General features: G+C 43.0%; 1 protein-coding gene across 7 annotated transcripts in view; it reads right to left on the bottom strand.

The window, feature by feature from the left end:
• PTPN3 (protein tyrosine phosphatase non-receptor type 3) overlaps positions 1-25,987 on the bottom strand; it is a 178,779-nt gene that overhangs the window by 25,147 nt on the left and 127,645 nt on the right. For 6 of the 7 annotated variants that reach the window (XR_008597804.1, XM_054990820.1, XM_054990822.1 and 3 more), the window contains 8 exons: positions 21,468-21,494; positions 20,447-20,621; positions 19,267-19,344; positions 17,294-17,350; positions 12,253-12,409; positions 11,837-11,988; positions 2,525-2,615; positions 221-282 (listed from right to left, as the gene is read on the bottom strand). Coding sequence is in view for 6 of the 7 variants with exons in the window: in XM_054990820.1 (XP_054846795.1) it covers positions 221-282; positions 2,525-2,615; positions 11,837-11,988; positions 12,253-12,409; positions 17,294-17,350; positions 19,267-19,344; positions 20,447-20,621; positions 21,468-21,494 (799 nt within the window). In the remaining variant the exon portion in view is untranslated. The remainder of the gene's footprint in view (positions 1-220; positions 283-2,524; positions 2,616-11,836; positions 11,989-12,252; positions 12,410-17,293; positions 17,351-19,266; positions 19,345-20,446; positions 20,622-21,467; positions 21,495-25,987) is intronic. The other variant, XM_054990821.1, reaches the window with a different exon arrangement.

The following is a 25,987-nucleotide window of genomic DNA, read 5'->3' as shown; positions in this document are numbered from 1 at the left end:
GCTTTAAAGTTTAAGTAAACTTTTAAACTTTAAGCAGTGTCAAACTCATGCTTAAACTTCAGAAGTAAAGTCAACACATTCCAAATAATTTCAGTTTACAAACATTATCCGTATTAGCACAAAGGAGGATTTCTTGCCTTGACCCTCCTGATTTTACTACAAAAATTTGTCTGCTTTAAATACATGCTTTATCATGTTAAAAGATGCCTGAATTACTTACATTCACATAATTTGCATTTATATAATCTTCATTTCCTTTTAATATTACTCGGGTGATATCATCTGGTAGAAGGAAAAAAGAGAAAAGAAGCAAATAGCAGTAAAGTTGTATAATTTCACACTTTTTGAAGAATTATTTAAAAATCCTATTGGATTGCAAAGGCCTAAATCAAAGAGGCATGAGCTCTCCAAATTATGCACCAAAGATTTATTGTGGCATTTTGCCCCCTTTATGTGACCTGTACATTGCTGCCTCCCAGATTTCCTCAAAGTCCCTAAAAGGTTTTCCCTGCCAAAGGCTCTTGCCTTAGTTCTCCCTCCGTTTGATTTATTGTATAGGATGTTTTAGACAATAGTATGACACAATGGATAGCACATGGGGGTTTCTGTGAGGTAATAAAGGGCTCCTTTATGCTAGACGAAACAGCCATTTTACTTATTCAGAAATGGAGTTTATTAATATATTGATACGTGTAACAGTTTTAGAGTAAGTGTGCTAGTTTCAGTGTAGCAGTTTCAAAATAGGTTTCAATTAGAGATGGGCACGAAGCGAAATACGAACCAAATTTCGTCATAAACTGGGCCAGCTCGTGGTTCACGAAATGGCGGTTCGTCAGAGCCCATTTCTGACTAATTGTGATTGGTTCATTGGTTTGTTTTTCAGTTCATCACTGCAGACAGCCTGGCACCAATCTATCATTTTTCTAGGCAACCAAGGATGGGCTTTCTGCAGTAGAGGTATACACCCGTCCACTTTTCAACTGATGGGAGGGGGATCCCCAATCAGCTGAAAAAAAGCTGCCGATGTTTAAAAGCAACAACACTTTTATTGAGTGAAGCCTCGGTGCAGTTTCAGGCTTTCACAGCTTTGCAATTCATGTCACACTTTAAAAAAAAAAAACTGAGCAGGTGTAGTAATGTTGCAATGTTGGGACCCTTCCCCCCCTGTATTTGCTGATTGGGCTGTCCACTGCCTAGGCAACTGGTGGCAGAGTTCTGGGGGAAACCATGTACTTTTTGTGCTTATTCCACTCTCATTTATTTTTTTAAAGCTAATCCAGGAAAAGATTAAAATGCTGCTGCTTCATCCCCTTCCGGCAGCTTCCCTGCCACTTTGTTTTCAAAGGGCTGTGCAAAATGCCAGAAACATGCCTGTAGGGGGGGGGAGCAGCAATTTAATAATTTCCTGGCTTTTAAATCCAGGAGGAATGTGCAGTAATGTTACAATGTTACAACCTATTCTTGCCTTTGGAAAAAAAGAAGTGTGTGCATACCCCAAAGAAGGAAGGGGAAAGCTGCTATTTAACCCTTTCCTGGCTTTTAAAGCCAGCAGGGAATAAGCAGCAACATTAGGAATCATTCCTGGCTTTGAAGAAAAAAAAAAGAGTGCTTGCATACCCAGGAGGAAGGAAGCCAACAGAGAAGCAGGCTTATGAGCCTTACCTTGATTCAGATCCCAGGGAAAAGGAGAGCAGCGGGCATTGGAAAACAGCAACACTTGCCGCGCAAGAAAAGTGTTGTTGCTTTCAAACGCCTGCAGCTTTTTTTAGCTAATGGAGGATCCCCCTCCCATCAGCTGAAAAGTAGTGGGTGTTTGAAAGGAGGAAACTGGAAATGCACACCCCATTCTGCAGACCTTCTGCTGCCCCAGAAGTGATGTTTTCATGAACCAAACAAACCGGTTCGCGAACCGGGGCAAGTTTGTGGTGGTTCGTGGTTCATGAAATGCCACGAACTGTGTGGTTCGGCATTTTCCTGGTTCATGCCCATCTCCAGTATAGATCTTTAAATGTTTATACGCAGACCCGGTTACAAAGACTAATTTTCCCCACAGTTGCCACTTAGGCTAAAAATATACCCAACAGACTTTTTCTCTCAGAACTTCACTCGCAGAATAACTTTCTCTTCACACCCACACAGATACAGTCTTCCAAAGAGGACTGCCTGAACATTTTCCCTTAGCACTCTAAACTGCAGTCCTCTCTGCCCCCCAGGGTACAGCTACTAGGCAATTATAGCTTACTGCATTCACCTATTCAGCCCCCTCCTTCTCACCTCAGAGGCCTGCATTGAAACCCACAGTAACAAATATTTTAAAAATCTCATTAACAAGCAGAAATAAAATACAAACAACTTATATGGGAAAATATTACACACTTATTTTGAAAAATGAAGTAAATTAACAATATCTAAATGTATTAGCCAACAAGATAATACAAAACCAGTATCAGGATAGTAGTTTTGTAAAATATAAAGCACTCCATGGAAAATAAAATGATATTCCACAGTAATATGTAATACTTACAAGGTAAAACATCCTTGTACCGATTTTTGTCCATGTTTTGAGGTAGCTTTGCATATGTAACAGCTAATCCTGGCTTCTTCCTATAAAGTTGCTGAAAGATATTTTAATGAGAAATAGTTTAGAAACAACAGGTCAGTAAAAAGGGAAGTAGTTCCCGAATCTAATTCAGAATCATGCCAACACTTTAGGTCAGTGCCCAACAGAGAAGCAACAGGTGAAATTGCAAACATTTCAGGTTTATATATCATCCCTCTACATCCCTCTTACGTTTTTATCATGTTCTTTGGCCAAAAAGCTCAGAGCGATGTACATTGCACTCCTCATTTTAACCTCACAAGAATTCTGTGACGTAGATGAAGCGGACGGAGAATGACAGGTCCAAGGGCCACTGGACTGAGATTCACTTTGAACTGTGAAATCTCCTCCATCCTAGTCCAACACCCTTAACCATTACACTGACTCTTTTTCTATTTATTCCCTCATTGGCTGTTTCCTTTTAGTTTCCACTGGTCTCAGTGCCTGCTCTGCGGTTGCCTCATTTCACCTCAAGGTCCCCCTCACCAACAGGATGGCAGACGGATCCACTGAACCTGACCCTCGGTCCACCAGGGGCAGTATAGTCTACCTAGCAGCAACTCTCCAAGATCTCGGGCAAGAGGTCTTTCACATCAACTGCTGTCTGGTCCTTTCAACTAGAGATGCTGGAGATTGAACCTGGCACCTCCTGCATGCTAAGCAGATGCTCTTCCTCAGAACCACAGGCCCTCCCAAAACAGGGAAGGGGGCAGAGCTCAGGGAAAGAGAACTGGCAATGGTGGGAGTTTCGTTAACTCCATGCCTGCCTGATTCCCCCTGCAGATCCCTCCTTACAAAAGGTGCATTTGAACCACTAAAATTTGTTATAAAATATCCTATCCTTGTCAAGTAGTCTCACTTCAGGCAGCCAAGCCCACTCTTGTCTAAACAGTCAAGGCCATTCACCCAAACATGCCCACAACATATGAAATGAGCCTACGTTGTAATGAACCTGGTGGGCTCGCATCTGCAAATATATGTGCCTAATGCTGGCAACACAGAAAAGGGCACTTAAAAAAAAACTACATTAGATTTCAGACTTCCAAAGCTGGCACACAGAATGGCACAGCTAGAAGAGAAAAAGGCGTTTTATACAGTTCTCTCCAAGGCTGGAGCTATCTGTGCCCATTCTCAACATAATCAATGCAACATGGAATATTATTTCACCGTCTAAGGAACAAATGACTCTTATTATGAATGCCATTCAATAGTGGAAACACCAAGTCATCCAAATAGTAAGCATTCCCACCCGTTTGTTTGCCAGCACCTTTAGAATTGTGTTTTGTAGAGTTTGCTGAAGGCCAGGAGTGTGGGAGCTCTCCTGAGCTCTTCAGGCAGGCTGCTCCACAAGGTGGGGGCCACAACAGAAAATGCATGTTATGTAGCCACAGCCTGCTCTTGAGTGACCATGCAACCACTGGACCTAGGAAAAGGCCTCCTCCCCAGGGTCTCCTGGCAGCTGTGGGGCTCCCTTCACTTCCTGCCAGAATGAAGCCTTCTCTCCCCTTGGCCTTCAAGCAGAATGTTCCCGTCCAGTCAACGGTCTCAATGGCCTCGGAACTCTCTCCCTTTGTGTCCTCTCACTCCCATGGCAACCAGAACTCATCCACCTCTCTGGGTCAAACTTTTCTTTGCTCTCCTGGCAACAGAACTCAGCACAAAACTACTTAAAATGTCATACCTATCATTATAACCAAACTGCACCATGTACAGCCAAAATATATTTTAAATGCTAATAGTATATAAATATTCTAATTATATGGTACAACTACACCATAGAACTACATACAGCGTGGAGACCTGCAGTCCATGGGAAGATGTGATTTCTGAGCTGCATGAGGCATGGTAAAAATTGCTAAGGGAAGGGTTCGTTTGAGATGACTTTGCTATGACTTTTGGGTGATTTGTTGTGGTTGAAACTGTTGTGAATGTAACTTTTGGGATGACTTGGTTGAAATCTGAAGTTTATGACTTCTGATAAAGACAACCAGAATCAGGTCTGACCGGGACACTCATTAAGTTTGTTATTTGTAACATGTTATATTGATGGATCTCTTTTTTGATGTAAAAACACACTACCCTATACTTGTACAACAGTAGAGGGCGGTAGAGTCATTCTTTTGTATTATTCTTATGAAAACCTTGAAGATTTATAAGAGTGCATATTTGTTTATATTTGTTCTGTCTTGGATATTACAGTAACTGTTTATATTGTATTTGCTCATTAGAATGATTGAAACAATGTTTTTACTTTATGAGTGTTACTGGAGGATAACTGTTTTGATATTGATATTGTAAACAGCTATTGTGTGGATATTGCACCATATAATTAGCATATTTATAGTTTATATACTATTAGCATTTAATATATATTTTTGTTGTACACAGTTGTTTGTTTGGTTTTTGGCACTGTGGGTGTCATATACAAATACTGGATGGGGGATACACTTCTGGGCAGTAGTATATGCAAAAGGGATCTTGGGGTAAGAGTGGACTGTAAACTAAATATGAGCAGTCAGTGTGATGCGGTGGCAAAAAAGGCTAATTCAATCTTGGGTTGTATCAAAGGGGCCATAGCATCGAAATCGCAGGAGGTCATAGCCCCTCTCTATACTGCCTTGGTCAGGCCACACCTGGAGTATTGTGTGCAGTTCTGGAGGCCTCACTTCAAAAAGGACGTGGACAAAATCGAGAGGGTGCAGAGGAGAGCGACGAGGATGATCAGGGGTCTGGAGACTGAGCCCTACGAGGAAAGGCTGAGGGCCTTGGGAATGTTTAGTTTGAAGAAGAGGAGGTTGAGGGGGGACATGATTGCTCTCTTTAAATATTTGAAAGGCTGTCATTTGGAGGAGGGCAGGGAGCTGTTCCAGTTGGCAGCAGAGGGTAGGACGCGAAGCAATGGGCTAAAACTACATGCACAAAGGTACCGGCTGGATATTAGGAAGAACTTTTTCATGGTCAGAGTAGTTCAAAGGTGAAATCAGCTGCCTAGGGAGGTGGTGAGCTCCCCTTCACCGACAGTTTTCAAGAAGAGGCTGGATGAATATTTGTCAGGGATGCTTTAGGCTGATCCTGCACTGGGCAGGGGGTTAGACTAGAAGGTCTGTATGGCCCCTTCCAACTCTATGATTCTATGATATATGTCTGTCTACATATCTGCCATGAATATTTTCTGTGTTCTGTGCTGGGTAATGATCCTCTGAGAGTACACGAAGTTGCCTATTGATAGTCTGCTTGGCTGGAAGTTCCTTATCTTGCAGGTGCCTATAGTGGCGTCTACTTTCGTTTTCACAGCCGCCCGAAAGAGTGTCCTTGAAGGCCGGGCAAACCTAGGAACTGAAAATGACTTTATTTTTGCTTCTCTCCTCCAGTCCCTCTCCCCTCCTGTTTTGCCAGCCCTTCCTCCCCCTCCTGACCCCTTTGCGCCAGAATCTCAACCGTCCTTATCCCAAAGGTTGGAACTTTCCCTATGACTGACCCCTCCACACTCCCATACATCACTTCTGCCAATGACCTTGTCTGAGTATGCTGATACTGATAGATCTCTAATAAAGTTACTTTAACTCCTATCCTGGAGTGTGTGCAGTGGAGTACGATGGGGATCTCACTGCCAGAACCTGACAGTGGGCCTTCTATTTTCATGCCTACTGTTCTATTCTTCTGAATTGCAATCTTTTTATTTATTTACTTCATTTATACCCCCACCTGACTCCCCAATGGGGACCCAAAGTCGATTATATCATTCCTCCATTTTATCCTTATAACAAGCCTGTGATGAAGATTAGGCTGAGCGTGTGGGACTCTCAAAGTCACCCAGAAAGCATCCATGGCACGATGGGAATTTGAACCTGGGTCTCCCAAGTCTAGTCCGGCACTGACCGCTACACACACTGGCTCTCTCTCCTCTCTAATTGACTCTCACACAGCTCAATCTACGATTGTTTACGTGCTACTACAAGCCATTAATGCATAGACCCCTAAAGCTATTAGTCTACTACGTACTTCTGCTATGCCTTAGACGGGGCCCTAGCTGAGCGGCAGAGGAGTAGCTTTGCATGCAGCAGGGCCCAGGCTCAGTCTCCAGCAACATCTGGAAAAGACCTCTGCCTGAGACCCTGGACAGCCACTGCCAGTCAGAACAGGCAACTGAACCTCAGAAACCAAAAGTCTGACCCAGTACAAGGCAAATCCCTGTGAATAGATCCATTTACAGAATAGCATTATAACACATGGCCTTATGAATACCATTTATGGTAAATTAAACATGAATGCTCATCCCAGTCATCATTCTAGTAGTCTTCCTTTGCATCATCTGCAGTTTGACTTAATTCTCCAATATGGGCTGTCAAAACTGGACGATGCATTCCGGACATGGCCCCTCTAGCGCCTTTTATAATGGCACCAGCAGCACCATATCCCTGTTAGAAAACCCGACCATTCCGCAGCCACATTCTGTGTTGTGTTAACAGATTAACAACAGCATCCATCAAAGAAAGGTGTTTTGTGAGAGGTGAGTAGTTACAAGAAAATGCTCCATACTCTTTCTGTGTAGGAAAAGGATTTAAATTGAAGTGATAAAAGCTCTTCCAAAGGCACCGATTTTGAGAAGATAATTATGCGGAACAAGAATCATATTCTGGGCCAAATTTACAAGCTTTTACTTCAATATGACACAGAAACAGAACAAGTTCAAACTTGTATGATAAGATGGATGCAAAATTTTGGAGAAGAAATAACATTCCAACAGTGGGAAAACTTATGGACTAAGGGCATAAAATTTACAGCAAGCCATGCACTGAAGAGAAAATTGGTACAAGATGTTTTTCTGATGGTACATTACACCAAAAGATATTGAAAAAATGGGTAAGAAATATGTAGGGTCATGTTGGAAGTGTCAGGAAATAGATGGTTCTTTCTTTTATAAGTGGTGGACATGTAAAAAAAGTAAAAAATTCTAGAAAGATACACATGCAGAGATTCAGAAGATTTTGAAAATTAAGTTTGCTATGAAACCCCAGACTATGTTGTTGGGAATAATACCATATAATATTGATAGAACGCTATTAGTGCAATCCTAAACAGAATTACTCCAGTCTAAGCCTATTGGCTTAAGCTGGAGTAACTCTGCTTAGGACTGCATTGCATATTTTGGTATTTTGGTATTTATTTTGGTATTAATTTTGGTATTAATTTTGGTATTTATTGACAGTAGCAAGAGTGGTAATGGCGAGTAAATGGAAAGATGGAGAATGCCCAACCAGAGAAATTTGGAAGGATAAAATGTCAGAATATGCGGTGATGGCAAAATTGACAAATTACATAAATAGAAGGCCAATTAAAGAATCTGAAGAGAAATGGAGAAAATGTTTTGCTTATAACGGATAAACTTTATAAGAGACTGCAGTCTTGTACATTTGAAAGTGATTGTATATTGATATATTTCAAAATTTGAAGGTAGGATAATAAGTTATATAAAGATAATTGGTAGAATACTTGGTATAATATTGAAATACTGGTAAAAAGTCAGTATTGTTAAGTAAAGTATAAGTAAAAGGTAATGATAAGTAGAGGGGACATAAGGATTTTTTTGGTTGTTGTGGATTTTCTGGGCTCTATAGCCATGGTCTTGGCATTGTAGTTCCTGACGTTTCACCCGCAGCTGTGACTGGCATCTTCAGAGGTGTAGCACCAAAAGACAGAGATCTCTCAGTGTCACAGTGGATATTTTCATTTTGTAAGGATTGTTTTCATTTTATAAGATAGAAACAGGTTACAATTTGTAATAGTACTTATCTTAAAACTCTTAGAGGGTAAGACAACTAGATATGTTAAGTAATAAGTATTCTTATTAATAATTGTTAATTGTTAATAATTGTCTTTTTTGTTTTTTATCTTTTTTTCTTTTACTATTACTAATATAATGAGCAGAAATAGGTAAGAACTCTCTATGTAATAACAACAACAATATTCAATTTATATACTGCCCTTCAGGATGACTTAACATCCACTCAGAGCGGTTTATGAAGTATATTATTATCCCCACAACAAACACCCTGTGAGGTGGGTGGGGCTGAGAGAGCTCCTAGAAGCTGTGACTGATCCAAGGTCACCCAGCTGGCTTCAAGTGGAGGAGTGGGGAATCAAACTCGGTTCTCCAGATTAGAGTCCTGCGCTCTTAACCACTACACCAAACTGGCTCTCTGTGGTTTAATTGGAAAAAATATATACTAAACAGATTTAATTATTACTCTAATCACTATTTAAAGGTTTATAAGGTTATGATTTTTGTATTTTGATAATCCTTGTAGCACACAGTTACATATTTGACTTGCTTGTCCCTGTTTTCTCCCCTTTTTTCCTGTACCCCCTTTTTGTTTCAATAAAATATTTTTTTTTTAAAAAAACAGGTACCAGGTCAATTTGGCCTAAATGGAAATTCCTTCCGGACCTCAAAGAGACTATGAAGTGGATACGCTGGGCCTCTGAAATAAAATATTACGCAAGAGCAATTTTTGCTAGAGCTAAGTTTCTTTCTCAAACTGCCTTAGATGACTCAGAGAAAGGAATTAACATTCCAAAACCACAGAGGAAAAACACCTTTCTGACCCCAATCTGCCAGGCCTTGAAAGACTAAAAATTAAAATTCATCACACAATGCCCTTCACAAATTTATCTAAGTCTCAAAATGAATTAAGTGTTTTGGGGATATTGGTTTAGAATTCACATCCCTTTAATTCCCTAGAAATATATTCAAGAATGATTCACAGGTAACTCTGCAAAATTCTATAGCAGCACACATAAAAATCAAGTGAGTGACAGTTACTGATGCCGCTGTTCCCACACAAGAAGCACTTGGTTATAAAAACATTACAGAATAAAAGGGTACCGAAGGGGTGAAGAACATCAAAGATGGCACTTCACTCAATGAATAGCAATTGAAATTAATATCTGCACTGAGATACCGGGTGCATAAAAACTATTTTCCCAAGAGTTTGTTAAAAGAAAAAAAAATACACTGAAACTGGTGTGTGAGGACACATGCTAAATTCCATTTATGAGAAGCATAGACTAGAATTTAAATTAAAAATGCTATTTGACCAGTTTGGAAATAGGAACAATCACTCTGTCTTGTCTAATACATGCAACTGAGGAATCTTTATGGCTTGCTCTCTGTCTGCTCTGCAATAGGATGCCAGTGGACACACATCTGCTTCTCACTTCATGGAAGAGGGGAGTGGACAAAAGCAGGAGAGCTCATGGATATGGGTGGCAACGGATGGGTCAAGTTTTAAATTAAATGCCCGAACTTGTCCAAGTCTTGCCTCTCTGATTAAAAGGCTGAACTGGTGTCTCGCCCCACATCCCTGTGAACATCAATCTAGCTCATCAATATCCCCATCTTTCCTCTGAGAGCTCATTCACAGCTCTGTGCTCAAATTCTCCAAAGTGAATGGGAACTGGGCGTGACCAAGTGAAGCAAAATACAGGAACAAAAGCAGCGGAGATACCTTTCAGAATGGGGAGAAACTAGGAGGGAAATCAGCTCTGTTCCAAATTTTTACTTGGTTTTAATTTCTACAATCCCAATCCTATTACATTTACATTTGAGTTGGCACAACTGGGGGGGGGGTAACTCCAGGGCTCAGTTTTGTTGGCAGCCCCTTTGTCTTCCCTTACTGCCTGCCAATGGAAGGAGAGGGAAAGGCGTAACATCAAAAGGGGGCACATCAAAAGGAGGCATAACATCAAAAGGAGGCACAAGTACTTCCAGGCATTATGGAGTGGGAACTGGACCCAGGATTTCTGTCTGTTTACTATCACTTCAGAAAAGTCCCTTGACTGCTGTTAAGGTGAGATACACACTCAACAAATCAAACAGCTTCAGGACTGTGTGGTATATGTGGGCTATATGAAAACTATGGTCTCTAATGGACTCCAGTCCTGCTGTTCTACTGCAGACCAACCTAGCTACCTATATGAAAACAATTATATATCTTCCTAGAAATGGTTACTGTTGTTTTTTTCCAGCTGCAAAGCCACCTTTTAAAAAAGCATTGTTGATCTTTGCCAGGCACAAGTCCATTGAAAGGCTTAATTATTTTTTTAAAAATTCACAAAAATGTATGGTGAGGCATGCCAGTTAGTAAAATGGTTAATGGAAATAAGGAATGATTATGTAATTATGGTGTACCTTCTATGTATATTACACTGTTCAAGTTCCAATTCCAATTATGCAACAAAAAACTACCTTCCCTGTATTAAGGATACATTTCAGTAACTTAGAATAGTTCTTCTTTATTAGATATGCTTCAACAACTTTAAAAATACTTTGTTTTAAATGTATGAGGGGGGAAAGCAAACCTTTTATGCTGCTATTTTAGTAATTACAATTCCTGTAGGCTTAGAAAATTGTACACGAATTATGTTCATGAAACTGCTTTCCAGTGAGTTAGACCACCGGTCTATCAAAATAGTAAAGAGTCCAGTAGCACCTTTAAGACTAACTAACTTCATTGTAGCATAGGATTTTGAGAAACACAGCTCTCTTCGTCAGATGCATCGTACGAAAAGAACTGTGGTTCTCGAAAGCTTATGCTACAGTAAAGTTGGTTAGTCTTAAAGGTGCTACTGGACTCTTTACTATTTTGCAACTACAGACTAACACGGCTAACTCCTCTTGGTCGATCAAGTCTACTCTGACTGGCAGTTGCTCTCCAGGATCTGCGGGAGATACCTTTTACATCGCCTGCTACCGGATCCTTTCCACTGAAGATACTGCTGAGGACTGAACTTGGGACCTTCTACCCCACAAAGCACAGGTTCTACCACTGAACCACAGCCCCTCCCTTATTATACAAACATGGCAATATTATACAAATTTTGAATTAGATTACTGCTTTGGTATGTCCACAACTCCACTTGTCAAACAAGAGCGTATTTAGATAAAGCCCTCAGCATCTGAAAAACTGGCAGCTCCGTTGTTGGAGTGCTGACACAGAGGAGCAGTTGGGAGACGAGAGCAGCCATGGAAAGGATGCTAAGTCTGGTATTGGTCAAGATGAGCCCTGGTCCCCCAACTTCTATTCTACAATAAATACGAGAGAGGGACAACAAGATTCATTATTGTTCATGTGGCCACGGACTCACCCGACTATCCCTCTGGAATGGTTCTGGCAGCTTTCTCTGGATATGGTCAAGAAGGAGCAAATTTCAACCAAGCCTCCAACAGCCACTTACCTCAAACTGAATTAAGACAGTCCCACTTTCTAGCCCTTTTTTCAGTTGCTCCATTGACTCCTCAAGGGTCTCGCCATATTCTGAACAGGCAGGAAGACTGGGCTCTGGAAAAGCTTCTTCCTCTGACCTGCTATCAGAGCACGATCTGACAACTGGAAGACACAGAGGCAAATTCAGATCTTTAATATTTGCCAAACACTGTAATGCTTAGATGAGTTCAACGATAAAGCTATATAAAAAGTTGCTTTGAGCCTATGTAATGAGAAAGAAGCAAACTCCAATTTGTTGAGCACCCGCATTTGGCTCAACAAACTAGAGTTAGATCAAAGTGTTCCCACAGCAGGGAGTCTTTAGTTGTGCTTCAAACTTGGAGCAACCCCACCACAACTCTACTACAATAAGCATAATATAGTTACCTTTCCGCCTAATCAGAAGCACAAGCTCTCTGGTATGCAACTCTCGGCTGGCTTTTATAAACCTCACCACTTGGTCATGGGTATGCTCAGAGATGTCCCGGCCATTGATTAATACTATTTGATCTCCTTCATTCAGTTTTGGAATGCATTTATCAGACTGCCATAAAACCAAAGAGAAGTATGTCAGAAGTATTATCAGATGTCTGAATCAAAGACAGCATTTAAGACATCCTAATTTAATCACTGGTCAGCACTGTTATCTTGTATCTGGGTGAACTTTCATTCTCTTCAACAAGAGACGTTGAAAAACAAACTTATTCTAGCCCAGATGGATATACTGTAGATAGGGGATAAACTTGGATTAGATTCGAAGCCTATTCTGAACGGGATTGCAGTCCCTCTGTTGGATCACACCTGGCGGTCTGGAAACACTCCTGCACTCAACTCTGCTGCTCCAGAAACAACTGGTGGGAGGAATTCAACACTGCATTTTACTAGCTGCTGCTGTTCATGCGCGTGACGTGCCTGGCTACAATCCTAGTATGTTCATAATACCTACATGCTGGATCACAGTAGCAAATGCTACACGGGCCACCTTTAAAACTGGCCAGAAACTTCAATTGTTCCAAAAGATGGCTACAATGGTTTTAAGCGGAGCCTACCATGGGCCAATTGTGGCTCATTTGCATGGACAATTTAATTTAATTTAATTTTAATTTAATTTAATTTATTATATTTATATTCCGCCCTCCCCGCTTTCGCAGGCTCAGGGCGGATAACAAATACAAACATGTTTAAAAACATTTAAAAACATTAAATAATACATTTAAAAACATTTAAAAACATTAAATATAACAATTCATGCTGCATAGTGGTTCATACATGCCTCTGTGTTTGCATAGGGGTGATGGTTTAACCCCCCCTTCACGGGGGCGGGCGGGCACTGCCCGGCGTTAGCCATATGCCTGGCGGAATAGCTCTGTCTTACAGGCCCGGCGAAATGCAAGCAAATCTTGCCGGGCCCTTGTCTCGCAAGACAGAGCATTCCACCAGGTTGGGGCCAGGACTGAAAAGGCCCTGGCCCTGGTCGACGCCAGGCGGGCCTCCCTAGGGCCAGGGACACTTAAAAGATGTTTTCCGCCAGAGCGGAGAGTCCTCCGGGGCTCATATGGTGAGAGACGGTCCCTCAGATACGTCGGTCCCAGTCCGCGTAGGGCTTTGTAGGTTAACACCAAAACCTTGAACCTGATTCGGTACTCCACTGGCAGCCAATGCAGCTGGCGTAGCACCGGTGTAATATGCTCCCACACCGGTGCTCCAGCAATGACCCGTGCTGCTGCATTCTGTACCAGCTGTAACCGCCGGATCAGGCCCATGGGAAGCCCAGCGTAGAGCGCGTTACAGTAATCCAACCTAGAGGTGACCATTGCTTGGACCACTGTAGTCATGTCACGGGGAGACAAATAAGGGGCAAGCTGCCTGGCCTGCCGAAGATAATAAAAGGAAGACCTGGCAACTCCAGTGATCTGGTCCTCCATCTTCAAGGAAGAATCCAGAATCACCCCTAGGCTCCTAACCCTCGGGGCCAGTGTAAGTGCTGCCCCATCAAGTGTAGGAAGCCGAGGTCCCAAAGCCATCTCCCCACGACCCACATACAGGACCTCCGTCTTCGTGGGATTCAATTTCAGCCAACTTTGTCTCAACCAACCAGCCACAGCCTCAAAAGCACGCTCCAGGGCATCAGGGGCCGATCCAGGCTGCCCGTCCAACAACAGATAAAGCTGGGTGTCATCCGCGTATTGGTGACACCCAAGCCCGAAACTCCGCACCAGCTGGGCGAGGGGGCGCATATAGATATTAAATAATAATGGAGAGAGTATCGCTCCCTGTGGCACACCACAAACCAGTGGCCTACGAGATGACACCCTCTCCCCGAGCGCCACCCTCTGTCCCCGATCATGGAGAAAGGAGACCAGCCACTGCAGTGCTGTCCCCTGAATCCCCACATCGGCAAGGCGGTGGGTCAAAAGCTCATGATCGACCATATCAAACGCTGCTGACAGATCCAGCAAAATCAGCAGTGCTGATCCGCCCTGATCCAGATGTCTGCGGAGATCGTCTGTGAGGGCGACCAACAATGTCTCGACCCCATGTCCCGGGCGGAAACCAGACTGGAAGGGGTCTAGGGCTGAGGTCTCCTTCAGGAAATTCTGCAGTTGCTTCTCTGCCGCCCGCTCAATCACCTTCCCCAAAAACGAAAGGTTGGAAACTGGTCGGTAATTGAGCAGGTCAGCAGGATCTAATGATGATTTCTTCAGAAGAGGCCGTACCACAGCTTCCTTCAGCGCCTTGGGAAAAACCCCAGAGCTCAAGGACAGGTTTATAATCGCCTCCAAGGAATCCCGAAGCCCGTCAACACTGGCTTTCACCAGCCATGACGGGCACGGGTCCAAGGGGCACGTGGTAGGCCGTACCACATGCAGAATCCTGTCCACCTCTTCCCCGAAAAGAGGGCTGAAATGATCTAATATGGGTCCCGAAGACGGCCAAGGGGCCTCTAGTTCATTTACTGTATCAACTGTGGCTGGTAAGTCGCGGCGGAGAAGCAAGATCTTATCAGTAAAAAAGCTCGCAAAAGCCTCACAGCTTATCTCCAAATTCAACTTTTGATGGTCTCCACCTGATTGGGAGACCAATGAACGGACCACATTAAATAATTTAGCTGGGCGAGAGCTAGCTGATGCGATGGAAGCTGCATAATACTCTTTCTTCACAGCTTTCACTGCCATCTCATAGGACTTCATAAACAGCCTATAAGATGTTCTTGCTTCCTCGTCACGAGATCGCCGCCACACGCGTTCAAGTCGTCTTAGCTCCCGTTTCTGTTGCCGCAGCTCCTCTGTATACCAAGGAGCCCGGCGATTCCGGCAGCGAAGAGGACGACGGGGGGCGATTTCATCGATGGCCTCAGAGAGCTGGACTTGCCAGCCCTCCACTAGCTCATCTAATGAACCACCGTGGAGCATTGGTTCCCGCAGAGCATTCTGGAACCCAATTGGGTCCATAAGTCTCCGCGGGCGAGCATAAATTTGCTCACCGTCCTTGCAGGAGGGGGGTGGCACGCCCAGCCGGGCCTTCACAACTGCGTGGTCTGACCATGGCACCAACTCTACTTTATCCAGAACCACATCCAATCCCATCCCGAAGATCAGATCTAGCGTGTGGCCTGCTTCATGTGTGGGTGCCGATACAAATTGGGAGAGTCCCAGTGTTGCCATGGCTAACACCAGGTCCGTGGCCTGTATCGAGGTGGCATCATCTACACGGGCATTGAAATCCCCCAGCACCATCAACCTGGGGTACTCCAAGGCCCACCCAGCAACCACCTCTAGCAGGCGCGGTAAGGCGTCTGCTGGTGCGCTGGGCGGTCGGTACACCAAGCAGACAGCCAAACTCTCCTCGGCATTCCACACCAGGCCCACACAATCAATGCCAGAGATCTTCGGGGTGGGAAGCGGCTTGAAGGAGAAACCCTCCCGGACAACCAATTTGTTTCCCAATTCAGTGTGCTGGTTTTGCCCTTCAAAGGGAATAGAGCCAGGCCTGCTTCCACCCAAACAGGACTGCATGTGCTGTGAGCTCAACTTCTGGTGCCAGTCTCTGCATTATGCATTAGCGGAAGTGACACGGGGGGGGGGGGGAGCGAGAGAGAGGGCCCTTTTAGCTTCTGCCCCCATGCTGTTGAACTTCCGGGCCAGGAAACTCAGCAATAGACATGGGCACAATCTGAATTATGATTTCAAGCCAGCCACCCCTTATCCTGGGGAAAGGCAAAAGGCAGCGTGGGAGACTGGGAGGCCACCTGCGCCGTTCGCCTTTCCACAGGACAAGGGACGCGCGGGCAAGCTGGCCGCCCCTTGTCTTGCGGGGCAGGTGAATGGCGCGGGCAGCCGCCGAGCCACTCGCGCTGCCGCCAGCTCCGCAGCGCACCGGGACAACCAGCTTGCTGCGTGGGTGGCGTGGGGGGTGAGCCAGGAGCACGCGCGCAACAGCCTGTCTACGGATGCCCTGGGAGCTGGCAACTGTAGATCCGGCCCTGGGAATGCCCCCTCCCTGAGGGGAGGCGGCTTGTTGCAGGGTTAAAAACTCCCCCCCTACTCTAAGTGTGTGTGTGTGTGTGAATGTCCCCTCCCTCCCTGAAGGGAGGCGGGTCATCGCTGCCTCCCCCTGCCCGCTGGGCCTGGCGGCCGCTGCCACCAACCACCATTCCTATATTGCCGGATTGGAAATGGGACTTGATCGGTTAGAATCGGTGGCCTGGGTTCGGCAGCGGCCCGGATCCACGAACGGCTTAATCGGTATTTTTTTTTTATTGTGTCCATCTCTACTCAGCAGGCCCACCCACTCCAACCCTTCCAAAGGCTTGTGAACCCTTTTGTTTTTTAATTTAGAGACTTTTAATGCTTGCCTTTACTTGGCAATCTGCTGTTGTTTTCAACTGCACTACCGGTTCTTTTAAAATTTTTATTCCTAGTTGCCTTGTTACCGTCCAGCACCAAATAGTTGTTATTGTATTAGACTAAAAATTGGGAGTGGCACCAGCTTTAAAAAGTTATTTTTTACTGATGTTAAGTTCTATTTCATTTGTGTTTTAGATTTCTGCTAGCTGCTACTTTAGACTGTTTTAGATTGTGGATTTTGTTGCACATATTTTGACATTTTTAAGAAACTGGTATCCAATGATGCCTTGAATATTTTTTGTAATAGAAAGGTAGGGCATGAATTTCCTACATAAAATAATTATTGAAAAACAACAGTGCTATCTATACTGTCTAATGGGTTGGGGTTTCTTTTACATCATAGTAACATATTATTAAATTCAGATGGAGAAGACAGCTGACGACATGCTCACCTGAGCACTGACAGAGACCCAGATTCTGAATTTATGCATTTCAGTGGAGAAAACGCATACTCCGAGCCTGTTTCCCTCAATTAGGCTAGCAATGCAAAAACAAAAGGGCAGGCAAAAAGCAATACTTACAGGGGACCCTGGAATTATTCTGGACACAACGAGAGGCATCTTCTGATCAATGCCACCCTAAAACATTGAGCAAGAAAAAAATAGTAAATTTGAACAGACAGGTGGCATATGATTCACAGTTTGTCATATATGCCTTTCTGTATATCTGCCATGAATGTATTCTGTGTTAAGTACTGGTCCTCTGAGGGCATGAGAAGTTTCTTATTGATGTTAAGGCAGTAGGTTATCTCACAAGTACTTACTTTCTCTTTCCCTGCTGCCTCCAGCAAGTGTCCTTGAAGGCTGGCTGCAGCCAGCTCGAAATGTATCCTTCTTGGGAACTGAGATGATTTCATTCTTTGTTCTGTCTAGCCTAAACCTAGCTTCTCCCTTTCACGCCCCACCCCCCCGGCTCTCTCGCGAACAAAACTTTAACGGTCCTTATCCTGATGGCGGGAACTTTCCCTGTTACTAACATCACCAACCCCATTTATGTCACTTCTGCCAATTCAGTTGTCTGAGCACCTTGAACTTGATGGATCTCTAATAAAGTTACTTCAACCAATACACCTGCGTGTTTGCTGTGGAGAACTTGGGAATTCTACCTGCCAAGGACTGACACAGTTAATCTGTTCCAGGCTATGTTCCAGGGAACTCAAGGATTCTTAGAAGCATATCAGACACTCAACCAATGCCCACTGTCCTTCTAAGAAGCTGGACACAGACCACTCAAAGGCAGCATAACCAGCTAAGTATGTTGGTCTTGGTTAATTCCTATAATTTCTATCAGTATAGGTAGATACAATTTTTTGAAACACATCTTAACCAAAAACCTTCTGCAATACAGAACTACAAAAGGATACTGGGCACAATCTGATGCAAGTTCACAGTGTTCACATGAGGTAACCTTGAGGCCCCACCTGCCAGGCTACTTGTGGGCTGAATATAAACATCCCTGGAACTCTCTACAATGTGCCAAAATTTAGAAGCACTTTGTATTTAACATTTGATTGCATTAACTAATTTCTGCTCACCACATCTTACGTTATACAAATGTATAAACTATTTTACTCAATGAAGGGAGTGTCACAAAACTTATTTCTAAAAATAGAGCCATGACTGGAGAAAAAGCAAAACACACCAGGACCTCATGTGCCTACCATATTTTGCCAGCTGGTGCTATACCAAGAGGCAGCAGCTGCAGTTATCTCTAGATAGTTACAAGGCTTATTTTTAGATCAGTGATTTTGTTTGTATTTCCTTAAAGCTAAGGGTTAAACAATTAAAGTCAGAATGAAAACTCTGAAGTACTTTTATTAGAAAACAACAACCCCTGAATAGCTCCCCGCCCCCCAATTTGATGCATAAAAGAGCCTACCAAGAGGCAAGGGTGAGTGAGTAATAATTGGGCTAAAACTGTAAGATGACAAATAGCGCAAAATCTTTGGATGAAAGAGAAATCAGTATCGAAGTTCAACCTTATGCAGACTTCCACCTAAAATGAAGTGCAAGTCAAATCTGGAAGGATTTTAAGAGAAAGGTAAAACTAGTGAAGCTTGTCAGTAAAGATACAGTCTCTTTACACAAGACATCTTACAAAGGGATGCTCAAGTGAAAGATCTTACACTTGTTCTCCCATTGTGGACACACATGCACTGCTAGGGAGACAGAGTACACTTGAATGTAAGACCATACAGAAAGTACATCACTTGAGTATCCCCGTGTAAGATGCGTTGTGTAGAGAGACTCACAGTGATTGGATTAGGATACTCAGTGAACTTTTTGACAGTACATGGATTTGAAATGAATCGCCTTTCCCCTACACAGAGATTAACACTTGACCACACTAACTGTGAACAACTGCGGCATCCTACCATTTTGACAATGCAGGAACATGCTATATACTGACATTTTACTAACTGTCAGGAGAATTATAATACAGAAGCACTCAAGACATTTTTTTCCAGCTACAGTTGAAAACCAGTGCCTTTTACCTTCAAATTAAATCCAAATTTCCCATCTTCATCTGGCAAGATGCGTATCAAAAGCAAGTCTCCATCAATAATGTCATTCTGGAAGAGATGAAAAACAGGATTTGATTTACTAAACACTGTATTTATGGGCTGCATTGAATATTATCATCCCTGCATGTGGTAAGGCTATAAGAGTCCACCTTCCCATACTACTCCGGGCCTGTGCTTTTTCTACCAGATATACACATATCTCCATAACGATTGTACACAAAACATGTGCATAAAGTACAACATGCATAGGCTTGAACAGCACAGTGAATATCCCAAAAGACAATGCCAAAATTGACTACATTATCTGAGCCTACAAATTCTGGGCTTTCTGTACTGACACACTACCCAAGTTGCCCTCACCCACCCACAGAAATTCTGTGGGATTCAAGCTAGAATGTGTGTGTCCCCCCCTTTGTTCTTTACTCTTGCAACAATAATTGTATTATATGTGTAAACATGCCTTCTTTGTGGGGGGGGGGAAGGGGAGTGTCATTTGATTCAGAATCAATGGACAATTTTTATTGCCCTTTCACAGAAATGCACCAGCACATCATTTCTGTACAACATACAGAATATGACAATGGTGATAAATGACCTTCAAAATGATCTTCTGTTGCACTAAAACACGTATTTTTAAATGTATAATGACAAATCATATTCTCTCTTCTCTCTAAGCAGAGTATGTCTGTCTTTACTTGATGCAAAGGATGTTGACAAATGGCAATCAAAACTGATTTATTCAACCTTAATATATGGGAAATGTCACTGAAAAGACACAACATGAATTAAGCAAATGTGTTGTCAGGAACGGCCAAATGACCAAGTCTGAACCAATGCCTGAACTACATGAAGAGGCAAAGAACCATGAAGATACACTACCAACTTTCGCAGGAGAGCAGCTGAATCCAACAATCACCAGTACATGCACAATATGAGATATTCACCTAGGCCGTTTCCAGACGGCTTACCTGCCTCCGGAACGTCGCGCCATGTTGTGGGGAAAACGCGAAATATCGCGTTTTCTCGCGCGAGTTTTCCACGACTCACGCGAGAACATGTGATATTTCACGTTTTCCCCGCAACATGGCACGACGTTCCGGAGGCAGGTAAGCCATCTGGAAACGGCCCTATTTCATCTCATCCATCATACCTTATCACAGTAGTACTGATTGGACTCCTCCACTGAAATTCCTTTCGTAACATTTTCATTTGTTTCTGAAGATTGCTTATCTGTTCCTTCCAAATGACAAGAGCCTGAAAAGTTCCCAGTTCCATTGAGAGTCCGGGGTAAAGAGGTCTGTGTTGAATTATCTTCCATAATGTTTCTGGATTACAGAAGTTAAAAAGTGCAGTATTAATAGCCAGGCTCAGTATAAACTGTATGCCCTGAACTTTATGCTAAATTCTTTTACGAGTAAGAGTGAAAGAACAACTCAGATCTTCGTTAGCTTTAAATCAAAAAGTCATATTTTGGCACCTTAAAGATGAACAGATTTATTGAATCATGAACTTTCATAAGCTACAACTCATGATGCAGGAAATGAATTCTCAGTTAGCAGGTATATATTCACACACACGTAGGGAAAAAATTGTGAAATTGTAAAAAAAAATTAGAGTTCATGTTGTAGATAAATAAATTGTTACTAAATACTGAATTTTTTAGCAACTAAAGTTGTCTTTCCTGCGTTGAAGTAATTTTTGCATGTTAAGCTTTCACATTTTACTTGTAATACCTGATAACATACTGCACTCACTTTTAGCCAAAAGGATGAGAAGTGGTAATATTGAATCACAACGTCATTCTCTAAGGCAGCAAAAATTAATCCAACATCAAGGGAAAGTGGTACTGGGAGCAACCTTAAGCAGGTCTGCTCAAAAACAAGTCACACTTACGCAATGGTGCTTGCTCTGATTTTGTTTTAAGGTATCATCATTTAAAGCACTGGAAAGAAATATCTGTTCTGAAAGGAACATTTAAATTGTTGCTGCAAGCCCATGTGCAATAATTACCCGCACTTACAGAATTTTTTCTAGATCTTTAAAAAAAATTATCATAAAAAAACTCTGTAGACAAAATAACCATCTATTCTGCTTATTCTCAATTTGAAGTTACAAGCTGATCTCAAAAGTACAACCTTTTGAAGAGTTTATGGTAATACTAGAAAACTCACGTTGGTGATTCTTGTTCTGACGATCTGCTGATAAAATAAAGATAATTAACTTGTGATGGTTTTTGTAAGAGTTTTGCAAGTGCAGAAAGGAATAATCAAAACCCGAGCAGCCACAATCCCGCCCATGCTCTTCCAAAAGCTCAAAGGCACGCAGGCTTTTCGAGGAAAGGGCAGCAATTTTCACCAATTCCCTGTTCTGCTGCATCACGCACCCCTGTGGCGGGGGGGGGGGGCTGGCAGAAGATACTGAGGAACAGTTTGATTTGACATAGAATACAAAACTTGGCAGTGGCTACGTGTTATTTCTCCGTGACATGAAGTCAACTAAAGGAAAGGAGGGTCTGCAGTCTAAGCTTCTGTCCATCAAATACACTTGATCTTAGCCAAACGGCTGAGAAGCGAGGCTTTTGTCTGTTGTTTTACACTGAGCAATTAAAGACCAGAATCCCTGCTTGAAATTACGACCAGGAGCTCTCAAGGGAACCTATAAGTATCTACTGTCAGGAACTCTCTCTGGAGACACCCCTGAATCTCTCCAGTAGAAATGTCACAACCCAACAAGGGCCGGTCCCACATGGCTCACCTGCACCCGAAACGCTGCGCAACATGCCGCAAAAAACGTGGAAGATTGCGTTTTCTCTCGCAAGTTTTGCACGACATTGCACAATGTCGCGCAAAACTCGCGAGAGAAAACGCGATCTTCCGCGTTTTTTGCGGCATGTTGCGCAGCGTTTCAGGTGCAGGTGAGCCGTGTGGGAACGGCGTAGATCTTAATGCTTGTTCTCACATTATGCATTACACCGAAATGCATGTTCAGTCTAGTGCCAATAGGCCAGGATCCAATTATGTCCCTGCCCCAAAATAAACTGTTTTGTCCCCCCCCATTACAGCTGTAACTGCCCTAAAATTTTGTTTATGAAGATGGAGGAAATGCTCGTTCAAAGATGCCATGAGGTGTGAACAGATGCTGATGCACGAGAAAGACAAGTAACACTCCTGTGCTAGCTTGGAAGTGCTTGCAATTTGTGCACGTGGCTCCTTGACTCTTAGCAAATCGATTTTCCCCACTGTATGTGTGTAACCAGGAGCCATCCCCAAGAGCTGTGAGGAGCTTTAATAATAAACTGTAACAAAGAATATTACATGCATAATATATAAAGTCTTATGAAATTATGCTGATTATCTACCATGAGTACAAACGGGCAAATTGACAGTGAGCTACGGATGCCATCGTAAGAACAGTTCCCTACAAATAAGCACCACTGAATAAAATGAGACTTACTCCTGAGTAGACGTGCTTTGGATCACTTTCCTATAGGATATCTGGGTCAAGATGTTGTGTATGCAACAAAAAATAGAAGATGGAACACAGAACATATCTAATGCCTGAAGATTATTTGCAACACTAAGAAAGCAAAGTGAATTAAAGCAGGATGGATTTCTTACACAGACTGCACTTGACAGAAATGGGGGTTGGGGAAACCACAAAGTTGTAAATTGTAACATGTCAGTGTGATGGGGAAAGCAACAGGAAAACAATATACAAATGCCTTAAATAAATTATACAATTCCATGAAACATAAATTGCAGTTTTTATGAGTTTGGTTGAAGTGGTTAAGAGCAGCAGGACTCTAATCTGCAGAGGCGGGTTTGCTTCCCCCCTCCTCCGCTTGAAGCCAGCGGGGTGACCCTGGGCCAGTTGCAGCTCTTCCAGAGCTCTCTCGGCCCCACCCACCTCACAGGGTGATTGTTGTGAGGATAATAGTAACACACTTTGTAAGCCATTTTGAGTGGATGTAAGCTGTCCTGAAGGGTGGTATATAAATCAAATGTTGTTGTTGTTATATTAAAAGAAATGAAGGAAAACTCTAATGTATTTACTGTGAACATAGAGAAAGATAAAGTTCTTGCCATACAGGTGACTTAACAGCAACTCGTGGTAGGGTTTTTAAGGAAAGAGACTAACAGAGATGGTTTGCCATTGCCTGTCTCTGCAACCCTGGACATCGTTGGAGGTCTCCCATCCAATTACTAACCAAGGCCAACCCTGCTTAGCTTCTGAGATCTGACAGGATCAAGCCCTCCAGTGCTATCCAGGTCAGGGCTACTGTGAACATAACAGCTTCTTTAAAAAATTAAACAGCCTTTAAAACTGACACTAATGTCACGCCATGCACAGTCACTTTTCTTCCCTACTTTAATTTTTTTTAAAAAAATTCAGGCATTCAGATGCCAACGTGATACAGGATTGTAAACAAATTTCACTAATGTTCAAAAGCACGCACATACAAACTCCACTCTGTAATATCCACCAGTCTCTTTAGAGTCTCTTTGCATCAATAAGTGGATGAATTATATTTTCTGTATGAGAAATGGCCAGCTGCTGCAAAAACTCAAGGATATAACTAAAATGGCTGGCTCAGCAAACCTAGGCCATATATTCATGCCCCTGAAGAAGGTGGGGAAATATTTTGTTTGCTCACTTCAGCCCCTGAGTCTCCTCAATTTCATGAGTACCAACGATGGATTTTTACAGATGTGCCTAAATAAAAGGGGCATGGGGGACACAAGTCTTCCACCTTTCTTGCTTACAATTTATGCAGCTCAATTCTCAGTTTACCACAGGAAAGAAATATCATAGAATCGTAGAGTTGGAAGGGGCCATACAGACCATCTAGTCCAACCCCCTGCCCAGTGCAGGATCAGCCTAAAGCACCTCTGACAAGTATTCATCCAGCCTCTGGATTCAAGTATGTTTCGAAAGACTCCCGAAGAGTTAAGATGTATTCCTCTCTGAAAGGAGAGACATGAGAGTGCTTCTGTCCACAGCAAAGCTATTATCTGCAGCTGAGGGGACCATGAATATTACTCCCATGCTGCAGTCACTCCATCAGTTACCAAGCTCAATTCAATTAACTACTGTAATGCGCTGTTCACAGGTCTCCCCTCTAAGAGCCTTGCTACAAGTGACATTTTACACGTGAAGGATAAAGGATCATTTTCATAAGTCTTTCTGGGAACTGAAGTTCCTCTCCCCCACCCCTTTTCCTTCTGTTCCTTCCCCTCGCTGCCTGAAGAGACAGAGAAAGCCTACGGCAACATCAGCTTTTGCAAATCGTCTTGCTGGGGGGGGGGGAATGCTCCGGAGAAAGCTGAGAAAGTTGCAGCTGCCTGCCCCAAAGATCACTGAGAGCAGGCTTGTGACTGGAGGAACGATTTGTAAAAGTTGCTGTTGCCGCAGGCTTTCTCTGTCTCTTCAGGCAGCGAGGGGAAGGAACAAAAGGAAAAGGGGTGGGGGAGAGGAACTTCAGTTCCCAGAAAGACTTGCGAAAATGATCCTTAATCCTTCACGTGTAAAATGTCACTTGTAGCAAGGCTCTCAAGTTAACTTAGAGACTCCACTTGGTGCACAACACCTGCATCTTGTTTACTATTGGGAATTAGGAGGACCATGAATATTACTCCCATTCTGCAGTCACTCCACCGGCTACCTATCAGTTATCAGGCTCAATTCAAGCTACTGGCTATCATATAAAAAGATCTTTATGGCTTTGGTCCAGCAAGATGCCCTCTCTCTCTCTATGTTCCCCTGCAGCAGCTTCGCTCACCTGAACAGGGCCTTCTGCAGGTGCCACCTTGCACATGGGCAAAATCCACAGCAGCTTTCTCTGTGGTGGCCCCCACTTTATGGAATGGTCTACCTGAGGAGGCTAGGAAAGCTCTCATTCTCCTGGCTTTCTGTAAACAATGCAAAAATGAATTATTCAAGAGGGCTTTTTACTCAGGAGGGCTAAACTGTACGGATGTGGTCTCACGGAGATCCATCAGTAAAGAGATAGGGAGGGACCACAGACTTTAGTACTATCACTGTAAATATTGGTGGAGCACAGACTCCACTACTCTTGCTATAAGTATGATCCTACTGGGTATATTAGTGTTTACTGTTGTTGCGATTGTTGTACTATAATTCTGGTGCTGTTAGTGTCAATTGCTAAGGCTGTGAGCCACTGCAATAAAGCTTATGATGCGTGATCCTACTTTGACTGAATAATTAAGATGATTAAGGAGTTTGGGATTTTCAGTTCAGAAAAGAGACTGGGGGTGGAGCATAACAGAGGTTTATAAAATTATGCATGGGGTAGACATAGTGGACAATAAATTCAGGATAGACAAAACGCAATACTTCTTTACACAACAACGGATTCGTGTGAAATTCACTGCCAGATGATGTAGTGAGGGCCACAGGCTTGTAATTACAAAAGCTTGTAATTTACTTTGGTGCCAGAACACACTGGTACCAAAGTAAATTTAATGCAGACTGGATAAATAATGAGCATATCATGGAGAAAAAAATCCTGTCATTGTCGTCACATCTGCGGGTCACTCTATGACTACTTAAATACCAGCATGCAAATTTCTGCAAATAAATTAGAACGAATTAGGCAAACTTGTCATTCTTAGTTCTAGATTTTAACTCTTTGGATTTTAATGTTCACATTCAGCCTTGGAATACGGATTTA

This window comes from Eublepharis macularius, chromosome 11, assembly GCF_028583425.1.
Source record: "Eublepharis macularius isolate TG4126 chromosome 11, MPM_Emac_v1.0, whole genome shotgun sequence".
NCBI classification, from domain to species: Eukaryota; Metazoa; Chordata; class Lepidosauria; order Squamata; family Eublepharidae; genus Eublepharis; species Eublepharis macularius.
The sequence above is the reverse complement of the archived record's forward strand: the minus strand, read 5'-3'. Positions and strand labels throughout refer to the sequence as shown.